The sequence below is a fragment of the Aspergillus sclerotioniger genome, assembly GCF_003184525.1.
Source record: "Aspergillus sclerotioniger CBS 115572 chromosome Unknown BO94scaffold_31, whole genome shotgun sequence".
Lineage (NCBI taxonomy): Eukaryota > Fungi > Ascomycota > Eurotiomycetes > Eurotiales > Aspergillaceae > Aspergillus > Aspergillus sclerotioniger.
The window spans coordinates 404,054-428,512 of NW_020291021.1; the positions used below are offsets into that span (position 1 = coordinate 404,054).

At 51.3% G+C, this 24,459-nt stretch overlaps 11 protein-coding genes and 1 non-coding gene across 12 annotated transcripts; 8 read left to right on the forward strand and 4 right to left on the reverse strand.

The window, feature by feature from the left end:
• Positions 1 to 1,707: 1,707 nt before the first annotated feature.
• Positions 1,708 to 3,001, forward strand: BO94DRAFT_475025 (metalloendopeptidase WSS1; the record flags this gene model as incomplete). Its single annotated transcript, XM_025608544.1, has 2 exons — positions 1,708 to 1,991; positions 2,047 to 3,001. 2 exons carry the CDS (start codon positions 1,708 to 1,710, stop codon positions 2,999 to 3,001), a joined length of 1,239 nt encoding a protein of 412 aa, XP_025463648.1.
• Positions 3,002 to 3,070: 69 nt separating this feature from the next.
• On the reverse strand, positions 3,071 to 4,300 carry BO94DRAFT_538943 (Clavaminate synthase-like protein). Its single transcript, XM_025612592.1, has one exon. The coding sequence runs from the start codon at positions 3,876 to 3,878 to the stop codon at positions 3,150 to 3,152; it is 729 nt and encodes a 242-aa protein (XP_025463649.1). The 5' UTR covers positions 3,879 to 4,300; the 3' UTR covers positions 3,071 to 3,149.
• Positions 4,301 to 4,863: 563 nt separating this feature from the next.
• Positions 4,864 to 5,939, forward strand: BO94DRAFT_578275 (uncharacterized protein; the record flags this gene model as incomplete). The annotated part of the gene is made up of 4 exons (XM_025615207.1): positions 4,864 to 4,922; positions 4,987 to 5,097; positions 5,156 to 5,403; positions 5,455 to 5,939. 4 exons carry the CDS (start codon positions 4,864 to 4,866, stop codon positions 5,895 to 5,897), a joined length of 861 nt encoding a protein of 286 aa, XP_025463650.1. The 3' UTR covers positions 5,898 to 5,939.
• Positions 5,940 to 6,675: 736 nt separating this feature from the next.
• BO94DRAFT_568892 (snoRNA-binding rRNA-processing protein DIP2) lies at positions 6,676 to 10,018 on the reverse strand. Its single transcript, XM_025614706.1, has 3 exons — positions 9,854 to 10,018; positions 9,534 to 9,788; positions 6,676 to 9,461 (listed from the first exon to the last, which is right to left on the reverse strand). Exons 1-3 carry the CDS (start codon positions 9,868 to 9,870, stop codon positions 6,845 to 6,847), a joined length of 2,889 nt encoding a protein of 962 aa, XP_025463651.1. The 5' UTR covers positions 9,871 to 10,018; the 3' UTR covers positions 6,676 to 6,844.
• On the forward strand, positions 10,017 to 11,472 carry BO94DRAFT_538945 (actin-related protein 2/3 complex subunit 2). Its single transcript, XM_025612593.1, has 5 exons — positions 10,017 to 10,194; positions 10,272 to 10,942; positions 10,998 to 11,098; positions 11,150 to 11,198; positions 11,249 to 11,472. Exons 1-5 carry the CDS (start codon positions 10,133 to 10,135, stop codon positions 11,326 to 11,328), a joined length of 963 nt encoding a protein of 320 aa, XP_025463652.1. The 5' UTR covers positions 10,017 to 10,132; the 3' UTR covers positions 11,329 to 11,472.
• Positions 11,473 to 13,340: 1,868 nt separating this feature from the next.
• On the forward strand, positions 13,341 to 15,022 carry BO94DRAFT_238508 (F-box protein). The gene is made up of 2 exons (XM_025606350.1): positions 13,341 to 14,599; positions 14,667 to 15,022. Exons 1-2 carry the CDS (start codon positions 13,607 to 13,609, stop codon positions 14,811 to 14,813), a joined length of 1,140 nt encoding a protein of 379 aa, XP_025463653.1. The 5' UTR covers positions 13,341 to 13,606; the 3' UTR covers positions 14,814 to 15,022.
• A 589-nt stretch (positions 15,023 to 15,611) lies between these two features.
• Positions 15,612 to 17,235, forward strand: BO94DRAFT_524955 (uncharacterized protein; the record flags this gene model as incomplete). The annotated part of the gene is made up of 3 exons (XM_025610291.1): positions 15,612 to 15,878; positions 15,947 to 16,153; positions 16,225 to 17,235. The coding sequence occupies 3 exons, from the start codon at positions 15,612 to 15,614 to the stop codon at positions 17,233 to 17,235; spliced, it is 1,485 nt and encodes a 494-aa protein (XP_025463654.1).
• Positions 17,236 to 17,788: 553 nt separating this feature from the next.
• BO94DRAFT_538947 (protein phosphatase 2C) lies at positions 17,789 to 19,670 on the forward strand. The gene is made up of 3 exons (XM_025612594.1): positions 17,789 to 18,363; positions 18,444 to 19,108; positions 19,158 to 19,670. Exons 1-3 carry the CDS (start codon positions 17,867 to 17,869, stop codon positions 19,211 to 19,213), a joined length of 1,218 nt encoding a protein of 405 aa, XP_025463655.1. The 5' UTR covers positions 17,789 to 17,866; the 3' UTR covers positions 19,214 to 19,670.
• Positions 19,671 to 19,797: 127 nt separating this feature from the next.
• BO94DRAFT_t268 lies at positions 19,798 to 19,869 on the reverse strand. The gene has a single exon. It is a non-coding gene; the product is annotated as a tRNA-Thr (tRNA).
• A 214-nt stretch (positions 19,870 to 20,083) lies between these two features.
• Positions 20,084 to 21,398, forward strand: BO94DRAFT_627590 (rRNA-binding ribosome biosynthesis protein UTP23; the record flags this gene model as incomplete). Its single annotated transcript, XM_025617435.1, has 3 exons — positions 20,084 to 20,171; positions 20,239 to 20,328; positions 20,409 to 21,398. 3 exons carry the CDS (start codon positions 20,084 to 20,086, stop codon positions 21,224 to 21,226), a joined length of 996 nt encoding a protein of 331 aa, XP_025463656.1. The 3' UTR covers positions 21,227 to 21,398.
• A 2-nt stretch (positions 21,399 to 21,400) lies between these two features.
• On the reverse strand, positions 21,401 to 22,118 carry BO94DRAFT_524961 (COX assembly mitochondrial protein). Its single transcript, XM_025610292.1, has 2 exons — positions 21,960 to 22,118; positions 21,401 to 21,898 (listed from the first exon to the last, which is right to left on the reverse strand). Exons 1-2 carry the CDS (start codon positions 21,991 to 21,993, stop codon positions 21,648 to 21,650), a joined length of 285 nt encoding a protein of 94 aa, XP_025463657.1. The 5' UTR covers positions 21,994 to 22,118; the 3' UTR covers positions 21,401 to 21,647.
• A 133-nt stretch (positions 22,119 to 22,251) lies between these two features.
• Positions 22,252 to 24,152, forward strand: BO94DRAFT_578283 (rRNA-processing protein PWP1; the record flags this gene model as incomplete). Its single annotated transcript, XM_025615208.1, has 3 exons — positions 22,252 to 22,740; positions 22,797 to 23,916; positions 23,946 to 24,152. The coding sequence occupies exons 1-3, from the start codon at positions 22,487 to 22,489 to the stop codon at positions 24,150 to 24,152; spliced, it is 1,581 nt and encodes a 526-aa protein (XP_025463658.1). The 5' UTR covers positions 22,252 to 22,486.
• Positions 24,153 to 24,459: the final 307 nt, after the last annotated feature.

Genomic DNA, 24,459 nt, shown 5'->3' on the forward strand with positions numbered 1-24,459 from the left:
TAAGCATGTCCATCCTCCTCTCCCAGAGGCGACGACATCTCCACCACATCCACCTTCTTAGCATTCATCTTCCGCGACTTCCGAGGAGTAGCGGGTTCCTCCCCAGCAGTCCGCTTACCCTTCTTCCCGCCACTGAAGCTGATCGAACTGCCCGGCTTGCGGTACTTGCTCAGCTGCTCGCTGAGAGCCTTTGCAGTTGGTCTGTCATTTTCGGTCGCTGGGGGAGTTAGTTACTGTTGGGACTTGGAGGGATGTTACTTACGCCATGCTTCGACGATTTTTTCAAGGTCGATGGTGAATGTTTGGGTTTCGAAAATGAGCCGGAGGAGCTGGGGGGTTAGCTTGGTTTGCGTGTTTTGGGGGGTTGTTGTGGTGCTGGGAACATACAATGGCTTTGTTTTCGTCGGTCCAGCGGGTCATTTTGGTGGTTTGGTTTGTTGAGAGGAGGGTGTTGGTTTGCAGTATGGGAGATGGTTTGATGGGGTATATGTGTGTGAGTGCAAGGCTGGATGGAGAGAGGTGAGGCGTGTTAAGCAGGAGATAGAGAGAGTTGGTTAGTCTGGAGGATGAGAAAGAGGAGAGTCTTGGAGAGAGGATGAGAGAATAGAAAGTTGAGGTAAGAGGGTGGGTGTGGGAGAGAGAGCAAAGAGAGACTGGTTAACACTGGTGAGACAGTGTGTGTTTAGAAGTGGACCCATCTATCACTTTGGTGTTATCCGTGAAGTATTCTTGGGATAATGTCGTGATATGGTAGAATTCACTTGTGCTTGGTATAACATGGTCATGGCTACTACTAAGTGTTGCTTAGCTGTTAGTCTTCATATCTGGCATAATAGGTGATTTGAAGAGGTGTGGTGGTAGATGAGTCTCTGGTATGGCTGGAAACAAGCAAGGATGCGCATCTCTGTTGTCAGTTGGTAGGGGAGTAAATGCTCTCTTAGTGCTTGGAGTATAGAGTGCCTACTTCTATATGTGCCTTTCTAGTTCCTGAGTCAGTTCCAAAATAAGATATTAAAGTCTCCTAAGATACAAATGATCAGCTTAGTGGCATTTATATAGAGCTTAGAGCCAGTCACATCTACTAATATAATGTAATGGCCATTCACCTTCACCATCAGGTCTTCACAGCTTGACACAGAACCATTTCCAGTCCTTTCAGGAAGTCTCAAGCAGAGGCTAGCCTCTGATTATAAATGCAGCTACACATTCTAAGAGACTGATTATATAGTACCACTGTTTCTACTCCAACTCATTGCAGTTTCTCCCCAAGGGAACAGGACTATACATCGACTGAGGCCTCAGGCATACACATTACACGTGACTGATGCCTGGGTGCCTGGATGGGTGCGGATTAGCAATCGCATCGAAGTGGCACTCGGCATTCGGTCTCTTTCTATCCAGACTATAGTTCTGCCTGGGCATCTTCCCCCCGGGGTCATGTCCCTCGTCCGTCTTTATATGCAGCCTTTCTGTTGGGACGCATTCCTCTTTCACTAACCAAACCCAGACATGAAAGATCCCTGACGCAGGCGGTAGCAAGCATCGCATCGCATTGGCATCAAGATCTGGATCTGTACTTCGTACAATATTTTTGACCTTCTATTTCCGTCTTGCCGCCTCTCTCTTCCTTTTCTTTGATATCGCTCAGACCCGTCTTTCTTTCAGCTGTCTTCTGTAGCGAACTTTTACTCTCTAATATTCGCCACGATGCGAGAAATAGACGCGCTGGTCTTCGAATATCAGCATGAGAAGCACCGACCACGGGAATCAGAGGCGTTGCTGATCCTCCGAAAGGTGGCTTCGCTAGTCAAGCCGATCATGCGACGACGAGACTGGAAAGTCGGCACGCTTTGTGAATTCTACCCGCACCAGAGAAACTTGCTCGGTCTCAACGTCAATATGGGCCAAAAGATTTGTCTAAGATTACGGTATCCCTCCGATCAGAACCAGTTCCTGCCCCTTGAGCAGGTGGTGGATACTATGCTTCATGAGTAAGTGGCTATATTTTCCCTTTGCAGAGCGGTGGTTGATAGAGAGGCGGTACAGGCTCTGTCACATCGTGCATGGACCGCATAACCAGCAGTTTCATGCGCTTTGGAACCAGCTACGTGATGAACACGAGGAGCTGGTTATAAAAGGCTATACGGGAGAGGGGTTCCTTTCGGAAGGGAGACGTTTAGGGGGGCGAAAAATGCCCATCGACGAGGCCCGTCGAGTGGCCAGAGCAGCTGCGGAGCAACGACGAACTCTATCTGCAGGGTCGGGACGACGTCTCGGTGGTGCGCCTGTGTTGCGCGGAACTGACATGCGCAGAGTCATTGCAGATGCCGCACAGAGACGGACAGAAGTGACGAATGGCTGCGCCTCGGGTGCCGAGAACAGCGCCGAACTTGCAGAGGAGGCCTTCAGGAATGGATTCCGGACCAAGGCGGAGGAAGACGATGCCAACGAGCGAGCAATCATGGAGGCGTATATTGATTTGATCGAGCAGGAAGAGCGCGAGAGATACGGCCCTTCTTATATTCCCCCAAGCCATGAGAATCCCGCTGGTCCTCGAACAACGCTGTCTCCACCGCCTGTCCCAGAGAATAGCAGGCCGATAGTGTCCTCGCAGCCCGCAGATCCTATTGATCTAACCTCCGATGACAGTCTGTACAATCAACCATGGTCGTGCCCGACCTGTACGCTCGAGAACCCAGCCGACTTTCTTTGCTGTGACGCATGTGCATCGGAGCGGCCGCGGCCCTCGACCACAAGGTCCGTTTCTGGCCCTCCGAGTATTCCAAATCCAAAACCGGCGAACAAGAACAAGCGTCCAATCGGCCAAGTGACGAGCCAAACTGGGTTCAAGAATCGTACCCGTGCTGTCGAATCGCTAGCTTCCCTCGAACAGAATGCGAGCAAGCGACCCCTCGGATGGTTATGTGACAGCTGTGGCGCATTTATGGAAACCGAGTGGTGGACATGTTCGAATTGTGGCTTGATGAAGCGTGCGTCTTGACTTATATATACGTTTAAGCGTTGGCGTTTGGCACGAGATAAGGACTTTATTACTCCATGATTCATGACCTGGTACGAGGTATGAAGTATACAAAAACATAGCAGACTCATCCCCATGCTAAACGGCTTCATAAAGTATGATGCTATTCTCAAGCACGGGTAACTACCCGTCGCCCTCCTGTCGTCCGTGGTTTCAACTCCCCATTCATAACCTGCCGCGCTCTCCACGCCGCCCAGTCACTCACAGACCGCGTGTCTTCCTCCTCTCCCTCACCTAGCGGTGGGATCACATCACTTCCCTGAATCCGGTGCATCGTTTCGGTCCGTCGCGGTCGAACAAGATACGCCAGGCTCTGTCGTGCGACACGCGCTTGCTCCCCAGGGGCCGTGACCACCCGGTGCAAAGAGCTACGCAGTATGCCACCCGTCCACTCCACCAGGGTATCACCCACATTGATCAACGCACACCCAGGCTCTGGACGAATATACCGCCAATTTTCAGCCACATTATCCTTGTCAGCCGGCAAAATTTGGAGACCGCCCGAGACGTGGAAGAGCAACGTCAGAGTGCCAATATCAGTATGTCCACCCAGAGTTATCTGGCGATTGTCTCCAACCTCTGCGTCTCCCGTTTGCGGCCAACTCAGAAGTAACCGCAAAGAGGTCTCAGATGGTTGGTCTATAGAGCTCCGGCGAATCAACGTGTCAAGCGGAAGCCCCAGTTGCTGGTCAAGGTTGGCGCAGATGACTGAGATTGCAGCATGAGCATGCTCGAAGAACTCCCGACAGTCGGAACGATGTGCTTCAATGGGGTCTGGATTCTGGCGTGGGGCACTATTCCCGACTATATCGTCCTGGCCTAGATTGTACATCTCCATGCAGTCGAGTTTGCCGTCGTCGGTGCGGAGTTTCCCGGAGCATTTGTATCTTTTTCACACATTAGCAGTGATTTTGGGGTCAGGTGGATGGCAAAAACACCCTAGGAGATCGCGAGGCGGGTTATATGCGTATTTATCCAAGACATGCCGATCTAGACTCAATGTGGTGGTGGTGAGATCCATCATCTTCTCGGCATCTTGGAGCAATTGCTCCCCTGCCCCGGAGTCGGTGAGCTTCAGCAAGAAGAATCCGAACTCCTGACAGGCATTGAACACTTTCTCTGACTCGACGGTACTGTTGTTCTGAAGGTCTTTGAAGGATAGAATGGGGATGTTTGCGACGGGGATGTTAGAGGGGAATGGTGGACATTGGTCGAAGTATATCGGGGTTGGCATGGTGGGTTTTTTTAAAAAGAAAAACGGCGGTGGAGACAAGACATGGTCGAGGTGAGAGAGAATTCCTGTTTAAATACATGGCGAGAGGGGAAGCACAAGGCTGTATAGTTGACAGGATCAACATGACGGGTTCCTATTGGCTATCTCTAAACTTAGAGCTTATGTTGGATGCCATCCTGGGGAATCAGGCACGCCACCTTTTTGCGTCATCAAAAATTAGACTGGGTATTGGCTCATCGCCACTGCACAGACAGTTCCTACAGATTCTGCATACTTATACTGAACCTGGAGAATCATACATAGAAGTCCCACGTGAAGCCGTAGAACGGCCGAGGTCGGGCCGGTATCGATTAGCTTTGGCCGATCTATTGTAAAGGTATCATTCTTGCAAATATGACGCAGACCAAGTACCACGAATCCAAAGTTGCAATAAACTCTCCGAGTAGCAAATGGTAATCTATACTATAAATTGGAAGATGTCCGTATATTGGTTGGCCCTCAGAGGCAGTGGAATACCATTCTATTCGCCTGACTCCTCACACTTTTGTCTACAAGTTTTTTTAGCTTGCGGTGATAATAGATCATTAACATGGCCAAGAATACTATAGACATATACCCACTCAACAGGGACGAAGAAGAATCGAAAAGGTCAAATTCAGCGTCTTTGTCTTATTTCACTCCAGGATAGCTTGCCGCGGCTGATACGTTCTAGGTTAAATCAACAGCATAGGATGTTCCTGAACCTGATCAAGAATAACATTATCGATCCTGCAATTAGTAAAGATAGCTTGAGAGCCGTCGCAGACATTGGTACAGGCACTGGGTAAGTTGCGCTCTCCGTTTATCCTCATTCAATTTATTGATAGAGGTATTTCTTAAAGAATATGGCTAGAAGACGTCGGAAAGTTATTCACCAAAGACTCGATTCCTTATCTACACGGTTTCGACATTTCCGATGATCAATTCCCAGAAAGTTCCGAGATACTGGAATTGTCCGTGCATGATGTTTTGAATGAATTCCCTCCCGAACATATCAACCGATATGATCTTGTTCATGTCCGATTTTTCGTAACCTGCATTCGAGAAGACCAGTACACGCAAGTTGTCAGAAACATGGCTTCTCTCATCAGTAAGCTCCATTTGATTCTCCAGGCCAGACATCTATGAAGTGATACATCAGTTGGCTCTTTTGCAGAACCCGGAGGCTACCTGCAGTGGGAGGAAGGAGACCACAGCAAATCCTTCCGAGCGATTGAAAAAGAGGCACCACGATTGCAAGACGCCGTCAACAGTTTCAGGGGATATTTCGTGTCGGGTGGTTTCAGTCTCTATGCACCTGACAACATTGAGCAGGCATGCAATACTGCTGGTCTTAACCTAATCAATAAATCGTGGTATAGCACGACCACGGCGTCCGCTGAGCAAGTCGAGGAAATTAGGTTCCAGTTTCTTTGCATATTTCAGCAGATTCTGCGAATTTCCTGTCGTGATCGAGGGTCATTTGATACTGAAAGTAATGCTCAAGTCGCAGTCGAACAGCAAATTGACTTGATGAAGGCCTCTTTCGATAAAGGGCTTGTTCCCGATGCGATTTTTTGCTGCATTCTCTATCAGAAGCCTTGAGCCATTAACCAAATCATTAGAGCTAGTTTTTGTATTCTCTTTCGCACAAGGCTCATCGAGAGTGTCAGTGTGCATACCAAGATCATTATAAAGCAGCTAAATACCGCATCGGGCAATGCCCAATCCACCCACTGACTAACCCCTGACTAATCCCGGCGCAACAATTTCACCGAAAAAAAAAGCTCCCCAATTTCTTTCCGCACTTTCCCTTCCAAGCTTTACTTTCTCCCACCATCAGCTTTCCAAGCAAGCAAGCTGGACTCACAATGCCGAGTCGTACCCAAATCCACGACAAGTCAATATAACAAGCATAACACTCAGGTATGCACATGATCTCCCTTCCAACCCCCACAAATCCCCCCTGCAGCTCCAAGGGGAAAAAAACAAGCAATCCAATCAATGAATACCTTCACAACCACACCAATATGATGAGAACTTTTCTTTGAACCGGTATATTAGGAAGAGCCGGAAGAGGTATGTCAGGAACCAGAGTTGTTCACTGTCGTCGATGCTTATAATGGTTCTGCTGAATGGTGTTTTTGGTTTGTGATTGGTATTGGTTGATTGGATTTGCTTGCCGCTTGGGTCTGGATGGGTCTGGATTCGAGTGGTTTTACATATATATGTATATGCTGCCGTCGGTGGTTGATCGGTGATTTGATGTGCTGACGGTTTGATGTTTTAGATCTTGTGTGTAGATGGTTTTGTGCTGGAGGGGTGGGATAGGTTCTCTGGAGAGTTAAGATGAGGTTTAGATGTAGTAATGAAGCAATTGATGGCTCGTTTCATAATTTGATATATTTCTATATCGATTTACATGTACATGTAGCGACACCGATCGTGAACGTAGAACTCCAGGTATAAAACTTTTTGTAACCAAAGAAACCAACACAAAATCTCAACGCCTTTCATATGCATGTATACAGATAGATTTCTTGCCGGCGCAATTAAGCAACGCTGAGGAACTGTCGCTTCTTGCCTGTGCCCGTCTGCCTCTCCTGCTCGTCATAGGCCGCTTCATCAATGTAATCCTTCGTGCTCTGTTCCTGGATCTGCTGGCCGACAAATTGCAGAGCGGACAGGTTGAAGCCCATCTCGTCCTTCTGGCGGGCCAGCACCCGACGCAACTCGGATCGGATACCATCCAGCATCGGCCTCATCATCTTGCTAGCGATGATTTGGCGGTGGTGCGTCTTGAGGATGAAGAAGAGCACACGGCAGGTGAGCGGGATGTTCCACTCACGGCTGGCCCAAATGTTGAGGAACGTGAAGAGAGCGGGAACTTTCGAGAAGGGAAGCACAAGGAGAGCGTCCTGGAGGGCAGCGGCAGGGATCTTCTGCACGACCTTCAGGAGGTACTGCTCTGCCGAGATGTTGTTCAGCGCCATGTACTGGGGATTGCGTACTGGGGGAGCAGCATTTGGTTGCTTGGCCTTGAGGGCTCGCCATTCGCGCATAACCTCCAGGTCTTCCATTCCCAGATCCAACGCTTCCATGATCTTTTCACCGGCCATCAACGTCTCCGATGTTTGTTTGCCGGCATCAACGGCTTCGGCTTTCTCCTCATCCTGTCCGTCCTCGTCTTGTTCGAGGGAAGCCGTCAGGTTGTTATCGTACATCTCTTCAAGTTCCTTCTCCCTCTCTTCTTCCAGGAACAACGGCTCGTCGGTCTGCTCCCAGGTGCGGATGCTCTTGTCATGACTGGCAGTGACGATGAACTCTCCAGAGTGGCTGATTGTCAGGGCCCAGATTTCACCGTGGTGACCGGTCAACTTTTGGATGTGCTCAAACTTGTCGCCGTCCCAGTACTTGATCATTCGGTCCTTACTAGCACTGAAGAAGTTGTGACCATTGCCCTCCTTGTTGTTGGGAACAAAGGCAACCGCCATGACACTGTCCTCGTGGGCCAAGAAGGACTTGTGGCAGTCACCAAAGTCCAAGCCCCAAACACGTGCGGTCTTGTCAGCGGAACAAGTGACGATCAGTTTGCTATCCCAAGAGATATCCATACTAAGGACTGGAAGTTTGTGACCATAGAGGTTAAGGAAGAGTTTGAGGGAGTCGACAAAGAAGACCTTGACCGTGTTGTCGAGGAGCGCAACAGCCAGCAACCGAGCATCGGGCGAGAAGCGAACGTTGAGAATGTCATCCGATACTTTTAGAGTTCTGGTGTGCACCAGCTTGAGTCGCGGTGTCGTTCTCTTGGTACCAGGAATTTCTTCTTGCACAACCTGGAAGTTCCAAAACTTCGCGGATTTGTCGGCACTGCCACTCACCAGAGACTTGCCATCAGGATGGACATGGAGAGACCAAACCGGGCCATCGTGCGCCTTGATCGTGTCCAGAAGAGTCGACGAGGCGATGTCGAAAACCTCAAGGTGGCCATCCTTGTTTCCGACGACAACAATCTTATCACCAGGAAGGAAAGCAGAGCACAGGGCGTATCCACATTCGAGAGTCCGCAGACAGCTCTGGGTCCGGACGTTCCAGATCTTGAGGCTGCCATTGGAAGCAGATGCCAGCATTCGATCATCCGAACTCAAAGCGACAGATCTGATGTCGGTGCGGTGGCCGGGAATGTCAATCGCCAAGTTTCGAGTGTAGTCCGAGTCCTCCTCATCTTTGTTCTTCTTGTTGGCGGTCACAACACTGTAGGCTTCGATCTGGTTGTTTGTGGTCGCAGCCAGAAGTTGCAAGCTGCCACTTGATTTCGTTCGAATCCAGTCAAATGACCGGAGTTTACCTCCAGTTCGGACGATGGTGTGAGGTACGAAGACTTCGGAGACAGGTGCAGAGGAGGCATCCTCAGATTTGTCATTGTCAGCCTCAACAGCAGCTCCGTCCTTGTCAGCCGCACGCTGCGCTTCCTTCTCCTTTCTCCTCTTGCGCTTTCTTGCTAGGCTCTTTTGCACCTCGGTCTGTGAGCGAATGCGCCAAATCTCGACTGCTTTCTCCGAGCCGTGAATTCCGATGTAGTCCGCTCGGGGGTGAAAGCTGATGCCAATTGTGCGGTCCTTTCCATTACGGTAAAATGTTCCTCTATCCGTCAGGATCTTTTCTCCCTCCGAGCCGACTTTTTCTTTGGATATCTGGATCATGGCGCTTTCATCGATCGACCAAGCCTTCAATTCTCCATCATTTCCTGCCGTGATGCAGCCACTCTGGTCGGGTGAAAGACCCAGGCTCCAGCACTCTCCATTGGATTGTGCCACATGCGTTTCAATACAATGTTGCGCAGCCAAGTCCCAGACTTTGATCAGCGCATCTTTTCCGGTCGTCAATAGGAAACCCGCATGCTCACTGAGACCAGCGGCATTGAGCAGTTCAATGGATGGGGTGAGGAAATGAAGCGAAGTAATCTGATCAGTGTGTCCACGCAACTTGAAAAGTCCTACTTCCGCGATCAAGTCCCACAAAATGATGTCTGTGTCTTTCGAACCACTTGCAAGACGGACGCCGGTGCTATCGAAGGCGAGTTGGGTGATGGCTGTCTTGTGGCCATTGAACGAAATAATCACCGTCTCGGTCCGCGAATCCCAGATACGAATGGTACCATCCTCATAACTGTATCACAACAAAACGTTTAGTGTCAGCATGGTAGCATGCAAGGCTGCTACAGCGGCGGGAACGACTTACCCGACCGCAAAAATATCCTCATCCGTCTTGCTTTGCGTGATTACTGTCACCTGGGCCTTGCAGGATGTATCGCGCCATCTGCCCAGTAGTTCACCCTTTTTGATGTCCCAGCAGAGAACCTCCTCACTTGCGCCCACGAAAACTCGTCCGGAGCCTGTCCGACGTGCAGAACCCGCGAGTTCATCGTCCCGGGCCCAGATCGCATTCGACGAGGCGGACGCGACGAGCCCGAAAGTCTTCGAATGCTCGAATTTTCTTTGACAGTCAGTACACGGGGGCCATCCGAAGGAATCCACTCAATCCTTGATTGAATTACTCACAGATATGTCTTCACCATCGTTGGGTGTTTGCGTCCTGAAAAAAATTTGGGAGCTCGGAGAATGAATGCTATCGATAGGCGCAAATGGCGGCGGCGGCTACGGAGGGCGATAGCGACCACTGCGGGCCTCCCCCACCGCCTGCCGTTCCCCAAACCCCCATCAACGTAACTCCCATCGTGGCAGTGACCCTCGTGGGATTGAAAGCCAGAAGTGAAGAAAAGAAAATCGCAGGCAGAGAAACCGACCGCTCACTGATTGTCATTGGACCCGCTCGTCAAAATGCTTTTGCTAGACTACCATAACGTTCTCATCCACTCCCTCCTAACGGAGCGGTTCTCTGGGTACAGCTTCCCCCCTCCCCGCCTCCTCCGGTATATGCCAGGCTACCAGCTAACAGCTCCGTTGATACCCCCTACAGAGCCCCGCCCGTGTCAATCGATCAAATCGTCTCCGACTTTGATGGAGTGACCTTTCATCTGTCCACGCATGAATCCAAAACCAAGATCCTCATTTCCATCAACGTGAAATGCTTCCGAGAGCTCGTTCAGTACGGTGCCCAGGAGGTGCTGGAAAGGGAATACGGCCCCTATATCGTTACCCCGGAGCCTGGCTATGACTTCTCGATTCTCATCGATTTGGAGAACCTTCCGGCCGAGCAAGATGCGAAGGATGAACTCGTCATGCGTCTGGCGCTGATGAAGCGGAACGCCATGGCCGCCCCATTCGAGAGAGCTTTCGATGAGTTCGCCAAGCTATCAGAAGAAGCGTCGAGATACACATCCGAGACAGCACCCCAGGGAGTCCAGGAGGGAGGAGAGGTTATGGCAATTCATTATCGAGAGGAGGAGGCCATCTACATCAAGGCCAGCCATGATCGTGTCACGGTGATCTTCAGCACCGTCTTCCGTGAGGAGACAGATCGCATCTTTGGCAAGGTCTTCCTGCAGGAATTTGTGGATGCTCGACGCCGTGTCCTGACCTTGCAAAACGCCCCTCAAGTGCTCTTCCGGAACGACCCTCCCCTGGAGTTGGCTGGAGTTCCAGGCCTCCAGAACGGCAACGACGGCAAGATCAGCTATGTCACCTTTGGTAATCATTCGCCGTTATGCGTCTCCCAGACTTTGCAGTCACTAACTGCTCATAGTCCTGTTCCCTCGTCATCTGACACCCCAGCGGCGGTATGAGAGCATCTCTCACATCCAGATCTTCCGGGATTACTTCCATTACCACATCAAAGCCTCCAAGGTAGATTTCCATAGTCGCAAGGACCAGGTCAATTGCTTACTTACTCCCCAGGCATACATTCACACTAGAATGCGCAAGAGGACCGCAGACTTCCTCCAAGGTAAGAGGAAAGCTCTAAGACGAGGTATCCCCTTCACTAATAAACGACAGTCCTCAACCGCGCCCGGCCCGAGAACGAGGAGCGAGAGCGGAAGACGGCCAGTGGCCGTACTTTCAGGGTTCAGGGATAAAGAGCTGGCTCAAGAATATAATCTTTGTAAATTGCGGGCGAGGGAAAGCATACGTACATGCATAGGTCGATTTTCTGCTTTAAGATGTATAGGTTGTTGAGCACCACAAGTATTTTCTTTTTCTTTCTCCTCCCCTACTTACGTACCTTGTACTGCTTAGAACGCATGACAGCTGCATGTGGCTAGAAGTAGTAGTGCAGCTTCCTTGCTTGGTTATGGATCTCTGCCATAAGTACGGAGTATCTACTTCTCGCTCTATCAACCCCTACCATCCCTGTCAGTGCTTGACCACCTTCGACGGAGCAAAGGTACGGTACGGAATGGATGCTTTTTCTCAAAGCATCCTTAATAACTGTTTTCCTGTTTCAACGGCTTTCTCTCGAGCCATGTCCTGGTTAGCCTACCTATCTACTGCCCCCCAACCCCCTACCTGCACGTTTAGCACACTGGCGTGGGTCTAGCCACGACGCTACTACGCTAATGGAGGAGGACGCACTGGCTCGAAATCGAGCCTCAGGTCGGCCGAAGCAGTCCGACCTGTTCCCGTGGCGGTCTTCTAGCTGCAGCCACATTCTCAGCCCGACAAGAAAGGAACCGGATGACCAGATTTAAGCGTGTGAACCATCCGAACCGGCCTATCAAAGCACCTGATCGTCACAGATGATTCGAATCACCCGAACGACGGCGTACAATTGGGCAATGAATCCCAGGGGACCGGTTCGGTGTCACACATTGACTGCAAGGGAATTCTCCTGGTATTGATTGCTTGTTGAGATTCCGTGGGGGTGTCGCTGCTTAGCCAGCCTCGATCGGACAAACGGGGGGGTTGTGTTCCCAGCTTTGACAGTTGAGCTGATGTCCACTGACTCCATCCCACGAGCGCCGCCGAAGTCTCCACCATCTCTGATTCGACATTGCTATCCACCCTGGCTGGCTGAGGGGGAATCTGCGGCGACCATCCCAGCCTACTGTACTCCGTACGGTGTGCATCATACGGGGTACAGGTCGGATAACCGCTTGATGCAACCTTGGTGCGATTGCCGCATAATTTCTTTTGTGATCCGACACCAGGGGTTCAGGCTGCATTGGCGTCTCCATAAAATGCGCAGTGACCAAGAAGGGGCAAAACCGACCCCGATTCATGCGAAATCTGTAGATGTCAGGCCTCCTAGTCTATTCTAGGCAGTAGGCACGTACTCAGTGGGGAGGACATTTGTAGGACGGAGTGCTAGACACCCGTTTCTGCGTAGCGGTGCAGCGGGTGTGTCTTAGTACGCCATAGTTGATTAGTTGGTCCAACCTGCCCCGACAAATACCACCACGGTACGTGACAGGAGCAAACAATTGGGATGCAAACGGAGTACCGAGTAGGCATGGGTACCATGGGATTTGATTTGTGCACTCAACAGCATACTGCCTTGGCCGATGGTGTGTTGGAAAAGATGGCGGTCATTCGCCGTGATCATGCCAGGTCAGATGTCTGTTTATTTCTTTCCACCCGACTAAAAGCGTCAGCAATGATCGAAGCCCGAGTAAACCCTTATGTTGTTTTTATTTTTATTTTCCCATTTTCTAACAATTTATCTCCCTTACCGCATTTCGAAGCCAGCCCCTCCTTCTCATGGCGTTTTACTTTCTTTGATGATGAGCTATTTCCGAAATCTTCAATATGGGACCCTCTCGCGCCGCTTTGTTCCAATGAGAATGCGACAGCCCCCCAGGCTACAGGAACAGTCGCAACGGTGAGAGCTACTAAGTGCTAAAAGAATCGGGGGACCCCGCCTGCAAGCTACTACTTACCTACCCCTGCGAGGCGGCGCAGCTCAGCCCTTCTGGCCCTCCCTACCCTGCATGCTATATATCGTAGCTTCTTTGTTCTCGTGCGGAAAGTATGCGTGGCTCGCCCATCTCTCTGCCACGGTCCTGGTCTGCCATCCATCATTGCGCTGCTGCTTCTTGTTGGTCGTCTTTTTGCTCATCTGCCTCCCCCAACATCTCCTTCAGCTAGTCGTCAGTTCAGACACCGATGATTGATTCCAGAGAGTAACGGTACCTGCTTCAGTTCATTTTGACGAGTTCTTCCCGGACTTGTACCTCTACCAGCTTGTTGTAGTTAACTCTCGCTTCTGTTCTGGGCTGGTCATGTCTCTGCGCGAACCATAATTTATTTGCGTGGGAACGGCGTGGCGACTAGGCAGCGCTCGAAAGACGAGCGATTATTTACTGGCGGTTGGAAATCCCTCTGGAATGATTTGAAACATCCAGCCAAATCTACACGATGTCCGACAAGATCAGCCTACTACCTTTGGAGCTTATCCTTCATATACTCTCCTACCTTCCTTTCGAGTCATTGCTTGCCTTTGGCGAGACGTCTCGTGCCAACTATGAGTCTCATACCCTCTGTCTCAGCTGCTTACGGCTAGGGGTCTTTGAGAAGCGCATTCATTCCGTGATATCTTTGCTCCAGGCTGGCTGGACCACGCCCGATCAAATGGCTCAGATCGCCAGACTCGACAAACGAGAGAATGACTATACCATATCAATTGTTCAACCTGCAATAAATCGCCTGGTTAGCGATGCAGCCGGCAAGCCTCTACTGAAAATCAGAGACTCAAAAAGACAGGGCCCTGTACTACTGGAGAAATCCCGGACGATGGAGCAGATGATCCGGGAACAAAACAAGATCTTTGCTCAAGTGGTGACTCGGTATGGCCGGGGGCTGAGGAAGCTGGAGTTTATGGCATATGATCTTGACAGCGAGGGCGCCATGGCGCTAGCTGCTGGTTGCCAAAACATCCTGCATCATCTAGCGTTGCGCTTCGAGCATCCACATATTCGAGAAGGCCCGATCAGACCAAGTACTTGGCAGAACCCTGCACCAGGGAGCACGGCGTGGAATTTCTTGATTGGTATAGGACGATATCAACAGCTCGGTCTTTGCGGCCTGCAAACTCTGATTCTGGAGCGGACAGGAATCACTCCGTGGCAGTTGACGATGCTGGTGAAGAAGAACCCGAAGTTAACTGTCCTCAAGCTGAGGACGTGTCGCGGTGCTCACCCCGAGTTTCTGAACTGGTTAGGCGGCATTGCGCAGGACCCTGATGAGCCAGCAACAGAGGGGAATGCTCTAGCTCCTGGTCGAAAGCTGAAAGTGCTCTGGTTGGAAAACTGCCATGAAGTACTAGCCCATCCTGTTGAAGATTATGAAAAGCTACCTGGCCGACATTGCGACTTTGGTCTTGAATGGGTTAGAGGTCTCACAAGCTTGCAGGTAAGTTGGTTGAGTCTCATGCTTTTGTGGCACCTACGGCAACCAACTAACAGGTAAATATTGACAGTCTCTCTCTTTCTGCGAGAGTTCGAATCTTCCCCCTGAATACGTTGACCGAGCAAATAGAATGCTTTGGAAAATACCAGAGGTCATCCCCCCATACTCTTGCCATGGGGATAAGGCTCCCATTGAAGTTGACCCGGAACTTCTGTAGCTTGCAGTCATTGATTGTTTTTTCTTTGTTTGTTTGTTTGTTTGTTTTTTGTTGTGTGCTGCATTTGTGTGGTGCATTGGGGTGGTATATCTGTGCCTTTTTTTCTTGTTGCCTCACTATGTTTCTAATAGACTATCTATGCTATGCATTATCGTCATTTTCATCATCATGTCTGTGCCGGAAATATTGGTCACTTCAGGGTGATTTCTACATGTAATTGGAGCCAATAGTGTGGTGTTAGTAGACATGAAGTGTTGAATCATTTTTGTGTATCATGTCACACCAGATCTACAAGACCCGTTGGTTATGTACATAAGAGCCTGGCATATTCCACACTACCCCAGGATTTCACTGACTGGGTGACTGAGGGAGCCCCAAACAAGAGGGCCAAGAGAGTAATAGATGACATTGACATCGATTACAGAAGAAAATGTCAAGTTTCCGTCCCAGCAGTGATATCTGGATATTATGTGAGTAACAAGACTGACTGTGCAGCAGGTACAAGTCTACTAACAAATTGTAGACTGGCAAGCACCTTCTCGTTTTCTTCCCCTGAACCTTGGATGCAACCAAGCAACATACCGCCCACCTTTATGCCATTCACTCTTAATATGACCATTCACTGTCTCCCTAAACAGTTAACTACAGGTGTCAGTATAAGTCTATTGGCTCTTCCCATGACAAACACTTTTTGTTCGTCCCTTCACCTTTTCATTCGTCGGCGCCCTCTCCACTCATACTGAGCTTGAGACCCGCCGAGCGGAGACATCCAAAGGATCACATTGCAAAGTAAACAGAATGACTCCAAGCCACAGATCTGCTTCTCAGTTGTGGGCTATTGCTCGCCGCAAGCTCTTTTCCAGGCGTGGGTCCTATGATCAAGATTATGACTCCCAACACCGATCTTCTGGCTCTGCAGACACTTCTTCTCTCAGTGAGCACACCGACGGATTTTACAAATACTCGCAGGAAGTTCTTGAGAAAAGTGATATGGTCTACAGAAAGGTGATCGAAAACATGGGAATTCGTTCTTCAGATAGCACCGAGGCGTCTTATGCGTCTGCTGTATGTTGAGTCTGCCTCTTGTCACGTTGCTTACCTCTCACGAAACTGGTAACTGATGAAAATGACAGTCGATGGTTCCTATCGGACGGCCCAGTCTTCCCTACACCATTGGTTCCCCTGAATGGAATACCACCTACGGTACTGTCAAGTATTTGGACCACGTCTGTGATGATGATGATACCTCGGCCTGGCGTAACAGCGTCCTGTTCGTGTATACCAGAGTGTACGCTGTTGCCAAAGTGGTTTTCATGGCTTTCCTCCATTATGGACTTGATGTAAGTAAAGATACTTCATGGCTTCGGACACAGTGAGACAAGCGCTAACTGTTTGGCATATCTGATCTTAGTTGGATGACATTCCTGATGGCTTGATGACCTGCATCAGAAATGCAGAGGAGGCTGTCACCTCCGACAGGATCACCGATCTGGTCAATAGCATCGAGAACCTGTACCATGCCCTCTATGCGAGGCTGATTATGGAACTTGCCAATGTTGATTTGTGCTCCTGCTTCAATTTCGGGGTTGCGCGTGTCTCTTCGCATAACAATTTTATACTCCCGGAGCCACGTCACTTGTTCAACATCTTCCTGGCTTGCAAGGGGTTTCTCGACAGTCCGACTGTCTGCACTGCCTTTAATCGAAAGGTTGTCGAAGACTACCAGAGTGGGTTCATCCGTCGCTCTTTGCAGAATCTCCTTGACGTCGGATTTGATCTTGATGATCTCATCGGGTTCCGTCGCTTTGTCCTTCCTATTGTTGACAACCGCGAGTCTCCGTTCCGCAAAAAATGGAGTGGAAGTGGCCTGGTGTATCAGTTGCCGCCCGCGGAGCTTCTTGCCATTCAGGCCGAGAGATACATGGCTTTCACTCCGAGGGAGACGCACCGCCTCTTGATTCCCGACCAGATCCTCCCCTTCGTTGAGCGGCACACCATCGACCCGGAACGCTTGGAGAGAGAATTCATTCAGGACCACCGCCAGGCTGCACTCGCCATGCTCGAAGGCAAGACTCTGGGAGATCTTCGAAATGAGAATACCATGTCCCGGATGATGAATTACGTCAAAGAAAGAAAGTGCATTTGCCAATCTGCCTGCAGTTGTAGCATGATTTGCACTCGGGAGCCGGAGAGACCTTGCCCCTGTGCAGAGTGGAGAATGACCATGATGCTTGCGCAGAGTCGCTCTGGCCAGGGCCCTCTGGGTCTCCGTGATCGATGCACCGTCCTATCAAAGGCTGTGTTTCTAGAGATTGCTTCCTTCCGGGACGATGTTGATACGTTCGAGATCGCAGCGGCCTTGGACCGAGCTTTCATGCTCTTTGCTGACGAGATCCAGAAGAAACCGGTCGCTGAGGCCTAGATAGACAGCAATGCTTGCAAGACTGGTGTTACGGCATGGGAGTTAAGGAGGCTTTGGGAATTGCTTTTTTTTTCGCTCGGGTTTCGTTGGGTTTCTTTTCTTACCTCTGACGAAGTGAGATTTTACGTTACGTGCATTAACTATGTTGGGACTCCGGGATTCGAGGGGGAATATTGAGTCTATCGATGGGGGGCTTGCACGGTTATGGTGATGGTACATGACTTTATGAATTTATGAAATAATGATGAAATATTTATGTCTTGCACAGTGGGTCGATATCGTTGACCTAGTGTTTCTCAGCGCTAGCATCCTTGAAAATCCATATTGAGGGAGGTGGATCATTGCCCTGGGAATATCTAGTAAGTAGCACACCCATCTAGTCCCTGATATATCTAGGTAGGTTGATAGTAGCAAAGTTGAGACATCAACAGAGATGAGGCCGTTGAGCCAGACCAAGTCAGGTGGGGCGCAGGTGACTCGGGATGGGCCAACCAACCGCGCGGCGGAGGAAGAGGAGCAGGCCGTGGTTCGCAGCCGGGCAAGATTTTCTGGCGTTGCCAAAATCCAGTCTGAGTGACCGACTCTCCTGGCCTGGGACCGGCACAGCATCTCTGGGAAACTTTTAGCGGGCATGGTGCCCAAGATCGTTGCTAGCCCGACTGGTTTAATACTCTCTGCCCTCGCTTCCTCGCCCTGTTGCCAGCCTGTCAGGCTCAGCCCGCCGGTAATTAGACGCAGCCCACTGTGGAGCGCTCATTCCGGGGCCCCCAGGACCTGGGTGCGACGATATCGCGCCGTCTGGCCTTCCTACGGCATCACCACCCCGATCCCGCATCCTAACCCACAGTTCCCCATCTCCCGATCGCCCTTCTGCTTTCAGACGGGCTATGCCCTCTGCGCCAAACGGCCCTCGCGCCCCTTCCCCCCACCGTTCCTGTCTCCGCCATCCTCCTCCTTTTCCGATCCGCTGACCACCCACTACCTCAGTCAGGATAAGAGATTATCCGTCCGGGGGGATCTGGTCCGCGGCCTGAACAACGGCGACGATGCCGTTCTAGTGGCGGAGAATTACCTCGCCGTCAATGATGGCGTTGGGGCGTGGGCAACCCGGCCGCGAGGCCATGCCGCGTATGTGTTTGCCTGATTCCGCCCTCCCGCCCTTTCTCTTCCTCCCCTGCTGACTGTTTGCCTTCTTCGTCTCGTTCCAGCCTGTGGTCTAGACTTCTTCTCCATTTCTGGGCGCTGGAAATTGAGCGAGATCCCAATGGACACTCCGAGTTAGATCCCATCGGCTATCTGCAACGAGCCTACGAAGAAACAATCCGAGCCACGACCTCCCCGGGTGAATGGTTCGGGACCACCACGTCCGTCACAGCTTTGTTACATTGGAAGCACGACGATACGGGACATGTACGACCGTTGCTATATATAACCAATCTGGGAGACTGCAAGGTCTTTGTCATCCGCCCCAGAGAGAAGAAGATCCTCTTCCGGACCCAGGAACAATGGCATTGGTTCGACTGCCCTATGCAACTGGGCACAAACAGCGTCGATACACCCCGGAAGGATGCAGTGCTCTCCCTCATTGACGTGCAAGAGGATGACCTCGTGGTGGCCGTGTCGGACGGCATCCTGGATAACCTCTGGGAGCATGAGATTCTGACTGTCATCTTGGAGAGCCTGGAGAAGTGGGACCAAGGACGGCATGACGATAAGGACATGGACTGGGCGCCACCAGCTGTGTTGGCTGACGAGCAAATGGTATTCGTGGCCAGGGAGCTACTCAAATCTGCTTTGGCCATTGCTCAGGATCCCTTTGCGGAGAGTCCGTACATGGAGAAGGCGGTTGATGAGGGCCTGGCTATGCAGGGTGGTAAGTTATCTGCATGGCTGTTGAATGCAATTGGCTAACCTTGGGGCAGGGAAAATGGACGACATCAGCGTCGTGGTCGGCTGTTGCAAGAAGAAGGACCATTAGACCCGGCGTTATCCAGGCACCATTCACCGATTACGATCTTTATCATAAAAGCCAGGACCAGGGTTTCAGGGCCCATGCTCCTCACGGAGCTAAATTGCATAACTGGCCAGTCGATGTGGACCTTCGGCACGCTTCCTGCATCACAGGAAAAACGGGAAAGCAGCTTGTCTGAAATACCGGGCTCCTGAATCAGTCTCAGGTCGGCCATCAGACAAGTAGTTGGTGGCATTGCATAGCCCCAACATATGCATCACATGGGTGACGCATATATTGCATGCTGGAACCCTTGATCCGACTTTAGGGCCGGTTCGGCGGGGAGAGCGACAGCGTTCATGGCACTATTCCTGTAATTCGATCTATATATAATTTTACTAGCATAGCGAGATAGACCACTGCTTATCGGAGACATTTCATTCCATCCCATTGCCTAGCCGTCCACACTCAGCATCAATTAGGGGGCAAAATCAAATACAGTGGAATGCACACACAACTCCCACAACTCTCATACACACCTTCTATACAACCTTCATATCTTAGATATATGAACATGGAAAGGGCAAAAAATCAAAAAGACAAAAATGATTTGCCCTCACACGGGATCGAACCGTGGACCTCATCATTACTAGTGATGCGCTCTACCACTGAGCCATAAGGGCTTCTTGTTAAATCTCGACTCCGTTTTTGACTTCATAATGCGAGTCTCAGTGCCCCTCGCACAGACCACATCCCGAGCTCTTCGTCCGCCCGGCAAAAAACGAGGGCCGCAGAAAAAAAGTCCAAGACACCTCCCCCCCATCAGCGAAACATCTCATAACCTCAGTTCCCCCGAGATATTTCTCATCACCCCCCTTAACCGACCGGACATTCAAAATGAGGGCCAAGCGATCCAAGAAGTACCGCAAGCTCATGCACCAGTATGAGCTTACGTTCGGATTCCGCGAGCCATATCAGGTCCTAGGTATGCAACCATACTCACTTCCATACTACCTCGTCGGCGGTAAATACTAACCATGCTCATGAACCAGTGGACTCCAACTTCCTCCGCGCCGTCCACAACTTCAAAATGGAACTGATTCCTGCCTTGGAGCGCACCCTTCAAGGAAAACCCAAGCCGCGTATGTCTTACCCACCCCCGGGATCCCAATCGCTCAACCCATAACGAATTACCCAACTAATAAAATGAACCAAACAACAGTCCTCACCAAATGCTCCCTCGCCGCCATCATGGCCTCCCAACCCATCAATCCACGAACCAACAACCCCTACCGCCCCGACCACCTTCCCCCGCCCACCATCCTCCCGCTCCGCCACTGCTCGCACAACGCCGACTCTTCGCCCATTGACGAAGTCGCCTGTCTGCTCTCCTTACTTTCTCCCTCTACCGACACGAAAAAGAACAAGGAGCACTATATCCTCGCAACGGCGGATCCCCACCCCGCCGAGAAGAAGGATAAGGCTGCGGAGTCTTCGGCCGCGGGGCGGAAGCGCAAGCGCGATGTGGAGGATAAGGCTGAGGCTGCGCTGCGGAAGGCGAGGGATTTGCGCCGCCAGGCGCGGTCCATTCCCGGTGTGCCGATCATCTATGTGAAGCGGTCGGTCATGGTGTTGGAGCCTATGAGTGACCCGTCGGATGCAATTCGCGAGGGCGTGGAGCAGGGCAAGTTCCGGGTTGGGCTGACTGACAAGGCGACGAAGACGGAGCGTGCTGCTGCTGCTGCGGGCGGCGCTGCGGAGGGGGAGAAAAAGAAGAAAAAGGACCTGAAGAAGGCGAAGGCACCGAATCCGTTGAGTATGAAGAAGCCGAAGAAGAGGGTGCAGGAGCCTGGGGTGAAGGCGGGGAAGCCGAAGAGGGAGGAGAATGAGGAGAAGCCGACTGAGAAGGAGGCGGAGGGAGACGGAGATGGAGAGGCGGCACCGAAAGCGAAGCGCAGACGTCGTCATCATAATCGCCGCGCGAAGCCGGATGGAGATGGGGAGGGTGCTGAGGCGCCGGCCGATGTCATGGATGATTGATTGATTGATTGACTGCTTGCTTCGCTAGGGTTTTATTCTGTTTGATTTGTTGGCTCGACATGTCATGGTACGGCGTTCGGCGGATCGATATAAAAGTGTCCATATATGAACTGTGTATAGGTAGTTACTCTGATATCGATAGAACGATATTCCAACATTCAGCACCACATCCAAGGACAGTAGCATGTATATCAGAACACATCGAGCGTCACATTGTACAGTCTCACCGCAACTGAAAGAACAGAGTGAGACAAGAAAGTAATATATACCCTATCAAAGACAAAGTAAAGAATAGAGATTCCCCGCCAAACGCCAATCCCACATGCACCCGATCAATCAATCATACATAATCCTACAGTGTACATCCATCACCCTTCTTCCCCTCCCCCACACCTCCCCAGCACCCACGATAAAACACATTTTATTTCTCCGCCGCAGCAGAAGCAGTCGCAGCCGGAACCCCCTGCTCCAATGCCCTCTCATCCGCCCAAATCTTCTCAATCTTCTTCCGGTTCTCCCTCGCCTGATCGCGATTCCGCTTTGCGCGCTGATACCGCTCGGCCGCCAGACACTTGTTCACATCGCGCTTGATATCATTGCAGTTTCCGAGGGCTTTGTGGAGGAAACCCCGCGCGTGGCATTCGTCCAGGGCGGTCATGATTTCTTCGCAGTCTAGAGGGGTTGCGTTGTTAGCTCTTAAGAGGTCTGTGAGTGGTTGTTTATGGGAACGTACTTGCGTTGTAAGGGGTGTGGAGATGGGAATGCATCTTGACAAAAATATAACAATCGATATGTAGCTTTGAGTATAGTAGAGAGGGTCAATTAATGTCTTTTCAATGCTATTCAGATCATCTGATCACATCACTTATTGGTCACTACTAGTAAGAGAGATGATGGAAGAAAATCATTCCGAGCAAATGCCGGGGGAGCAGTCAGCAGGCGGTGAGGACTTATCGGACGGGTGTGATTCTGCCGGGCGGGGAAAGAAAATCAACCACAAGGGCAAAAAAAAAAAAAAAAAAAAAGACAGCACCGGATTTGTTCTTCAATCTATTATTTTTTTGTGTTCGACAGGCCTAGGTGTGACGGGCTGTTGATCGTTCATTCTTCTGATTTTTGGACAGTGAGGGATTGTCATTTCGAGTTTGCTGCCGTCTGACTAAACTGCGGAGGAGGGGATTTTTTTTCTTCTCTTGAAGTACCGCTTCTGAATTTACGATTTCTTTTTCTTTCTTTTTTCCCTTAACGGCTTGAGTCACGATGTCTATGATTACCACTTCCGCTTGGGTGCGGCGCGGAGTCGCTGCCCAGTTTCCGACTAAATATGAGATCAATGAGGAGGAGATGGATCGCATATCGAAGATGGCGAGGATGCAGCTTGAGGATGCGCAGGGGGATTTGAAGGCCGCTCAGGATGAGGCTATGGAGGAGGATGGTGATGATAAGAAGGAGGGTGGGGATGATGCTATGGAGGATGATGAGAAGGATGAGAAGAAGAAGGATGGGGCTACGGAGTAAGTTGTTGGATTGGATTGGATTGGGTTGGAGCTTTTGCTGACGATCTATGAAGTGATGACGACCTGAAGGAATACGATCTGGATCACTATGACAGCGACGAGGTCGATGAGGACGGCGAAAAGATCACCATGTTCGGCAATGTCAAGTCGCTTGCTTATCATCAGCCTAACGAGGAGGACCCGTACCTGGTTATGCCGCCGGAGGAGGAGGATGAGGAGAGAGAGGAGTTGCAGATCATGCCCACGGATAACTTGCTGCTGGCGGGTAAGGTGGAGGATGAGGTTGCTCATCTGGAGGTTTATGTCTACGAGGATGCGGCCGACAATCTCTATGTGCACCACGATATCATGCTGCCGGGAATTCCCTTGGCGCTGGAGTGGTTGGATATCCCCGTTGGCAAGGCCGCCGAGGGTCGCACTACTGGCAACTTTGTCGCTGTCGGAACTATGGAGCCCGATATTGAGATCTGGGACCTCGACGTCGTTGACTGCATGTACCCCAATGCTATTCTGGGTCAGGGTGGCGCTGATGCGGAGAACGGCCCGAAGAAGTCCAAGAAGAAGAAGGTCAAGGCCAACGATGAATACCACATTGATTCGATCCTCGCACTGGCCGCTAACCGGCAGCACCGCAACCTGCTGGCCTCCGGTTCTGCCGATCGCACGGTGAAGCTCTGGGATCTCCAGACTACCAAGTGCGCCAAGTCTTACTCTCACCATACCGACAAGGTGTGTGCGCTGGAGTGGCACCCCACGGAATCGACCGTCCTGCTGAGCGGTAGTTACGACCGGACTGTGGTGGCGGCTGACATGAGAGCCCCCGACTCCAAGGCCCGCTGGGGTGTGGATGCGGATGTCGAGAACGTGCGCTGGGACGTGCACGACCCTAACTTCTTCTACGTGACCACCGACGCCGGTATGGTCTACCGCTACGATATCCGTAATGTCCCTGCATCGCCCAAGCAGTCCAAGCCCGTGTGGTCTCTGCAGGCTCACGACTCGTCGGTGTCGTCGTTCGATATCAACTCGGTCGTCCCTGGCTTCCTGGTGACCGGATCGACGGACAAGTCCGTGAAGCTGTGGAACGTCGAGAACAACAAGCCTAGCATGGTTGTCTCCCGCAAGATGGAGGTCGGCAAGATCTTCTCGACCACCTTTGCCCCGGATGCCGATGTGAGCTTCCGCCTGGCCGTGGCCGGCAGCAAGGGCGTGGTCCAGATCTGGATACCTCTACCAACGGGGCCGTGCGCCGGGCGTTCGTGTCGCGGGTGCCGTCCCTGGAGGGCGAGGTGCAGGAGCGCCTGGTGGGTATTCAGCCCGACCAAGATGAGTCTGATGAGGAGGATGGCGCTCCGGAGGTTGGAGCCGCGCAAGGTGCGGATGGCTGGGAGTCGATGGATGAGGATTGAGGAGGGGACCGATGACGCTCGGACAATTCAAGGAAAAGACGAATTCGACTGTAATGACTGCATCCGTCTGAAAAGTGTGTTCGAACTACGGAGTTCTAGTATAGATAGTTCTGTTGCTCTGCAATGAAAACGTTGAGATACCCATGACGAGGATGCGAACGGGCGCCGATCCCGAGCGATGAATAAGCCGAGTCAAGATGAAGCAAGCAAATGATCGGCCGGCAGGCTACCCAAAGTAGACATCATCTGATGCGGTCTCGAATACCAATCACATGCCGAGGCCGGACTGCCGAAGGCGGCTTGGCAG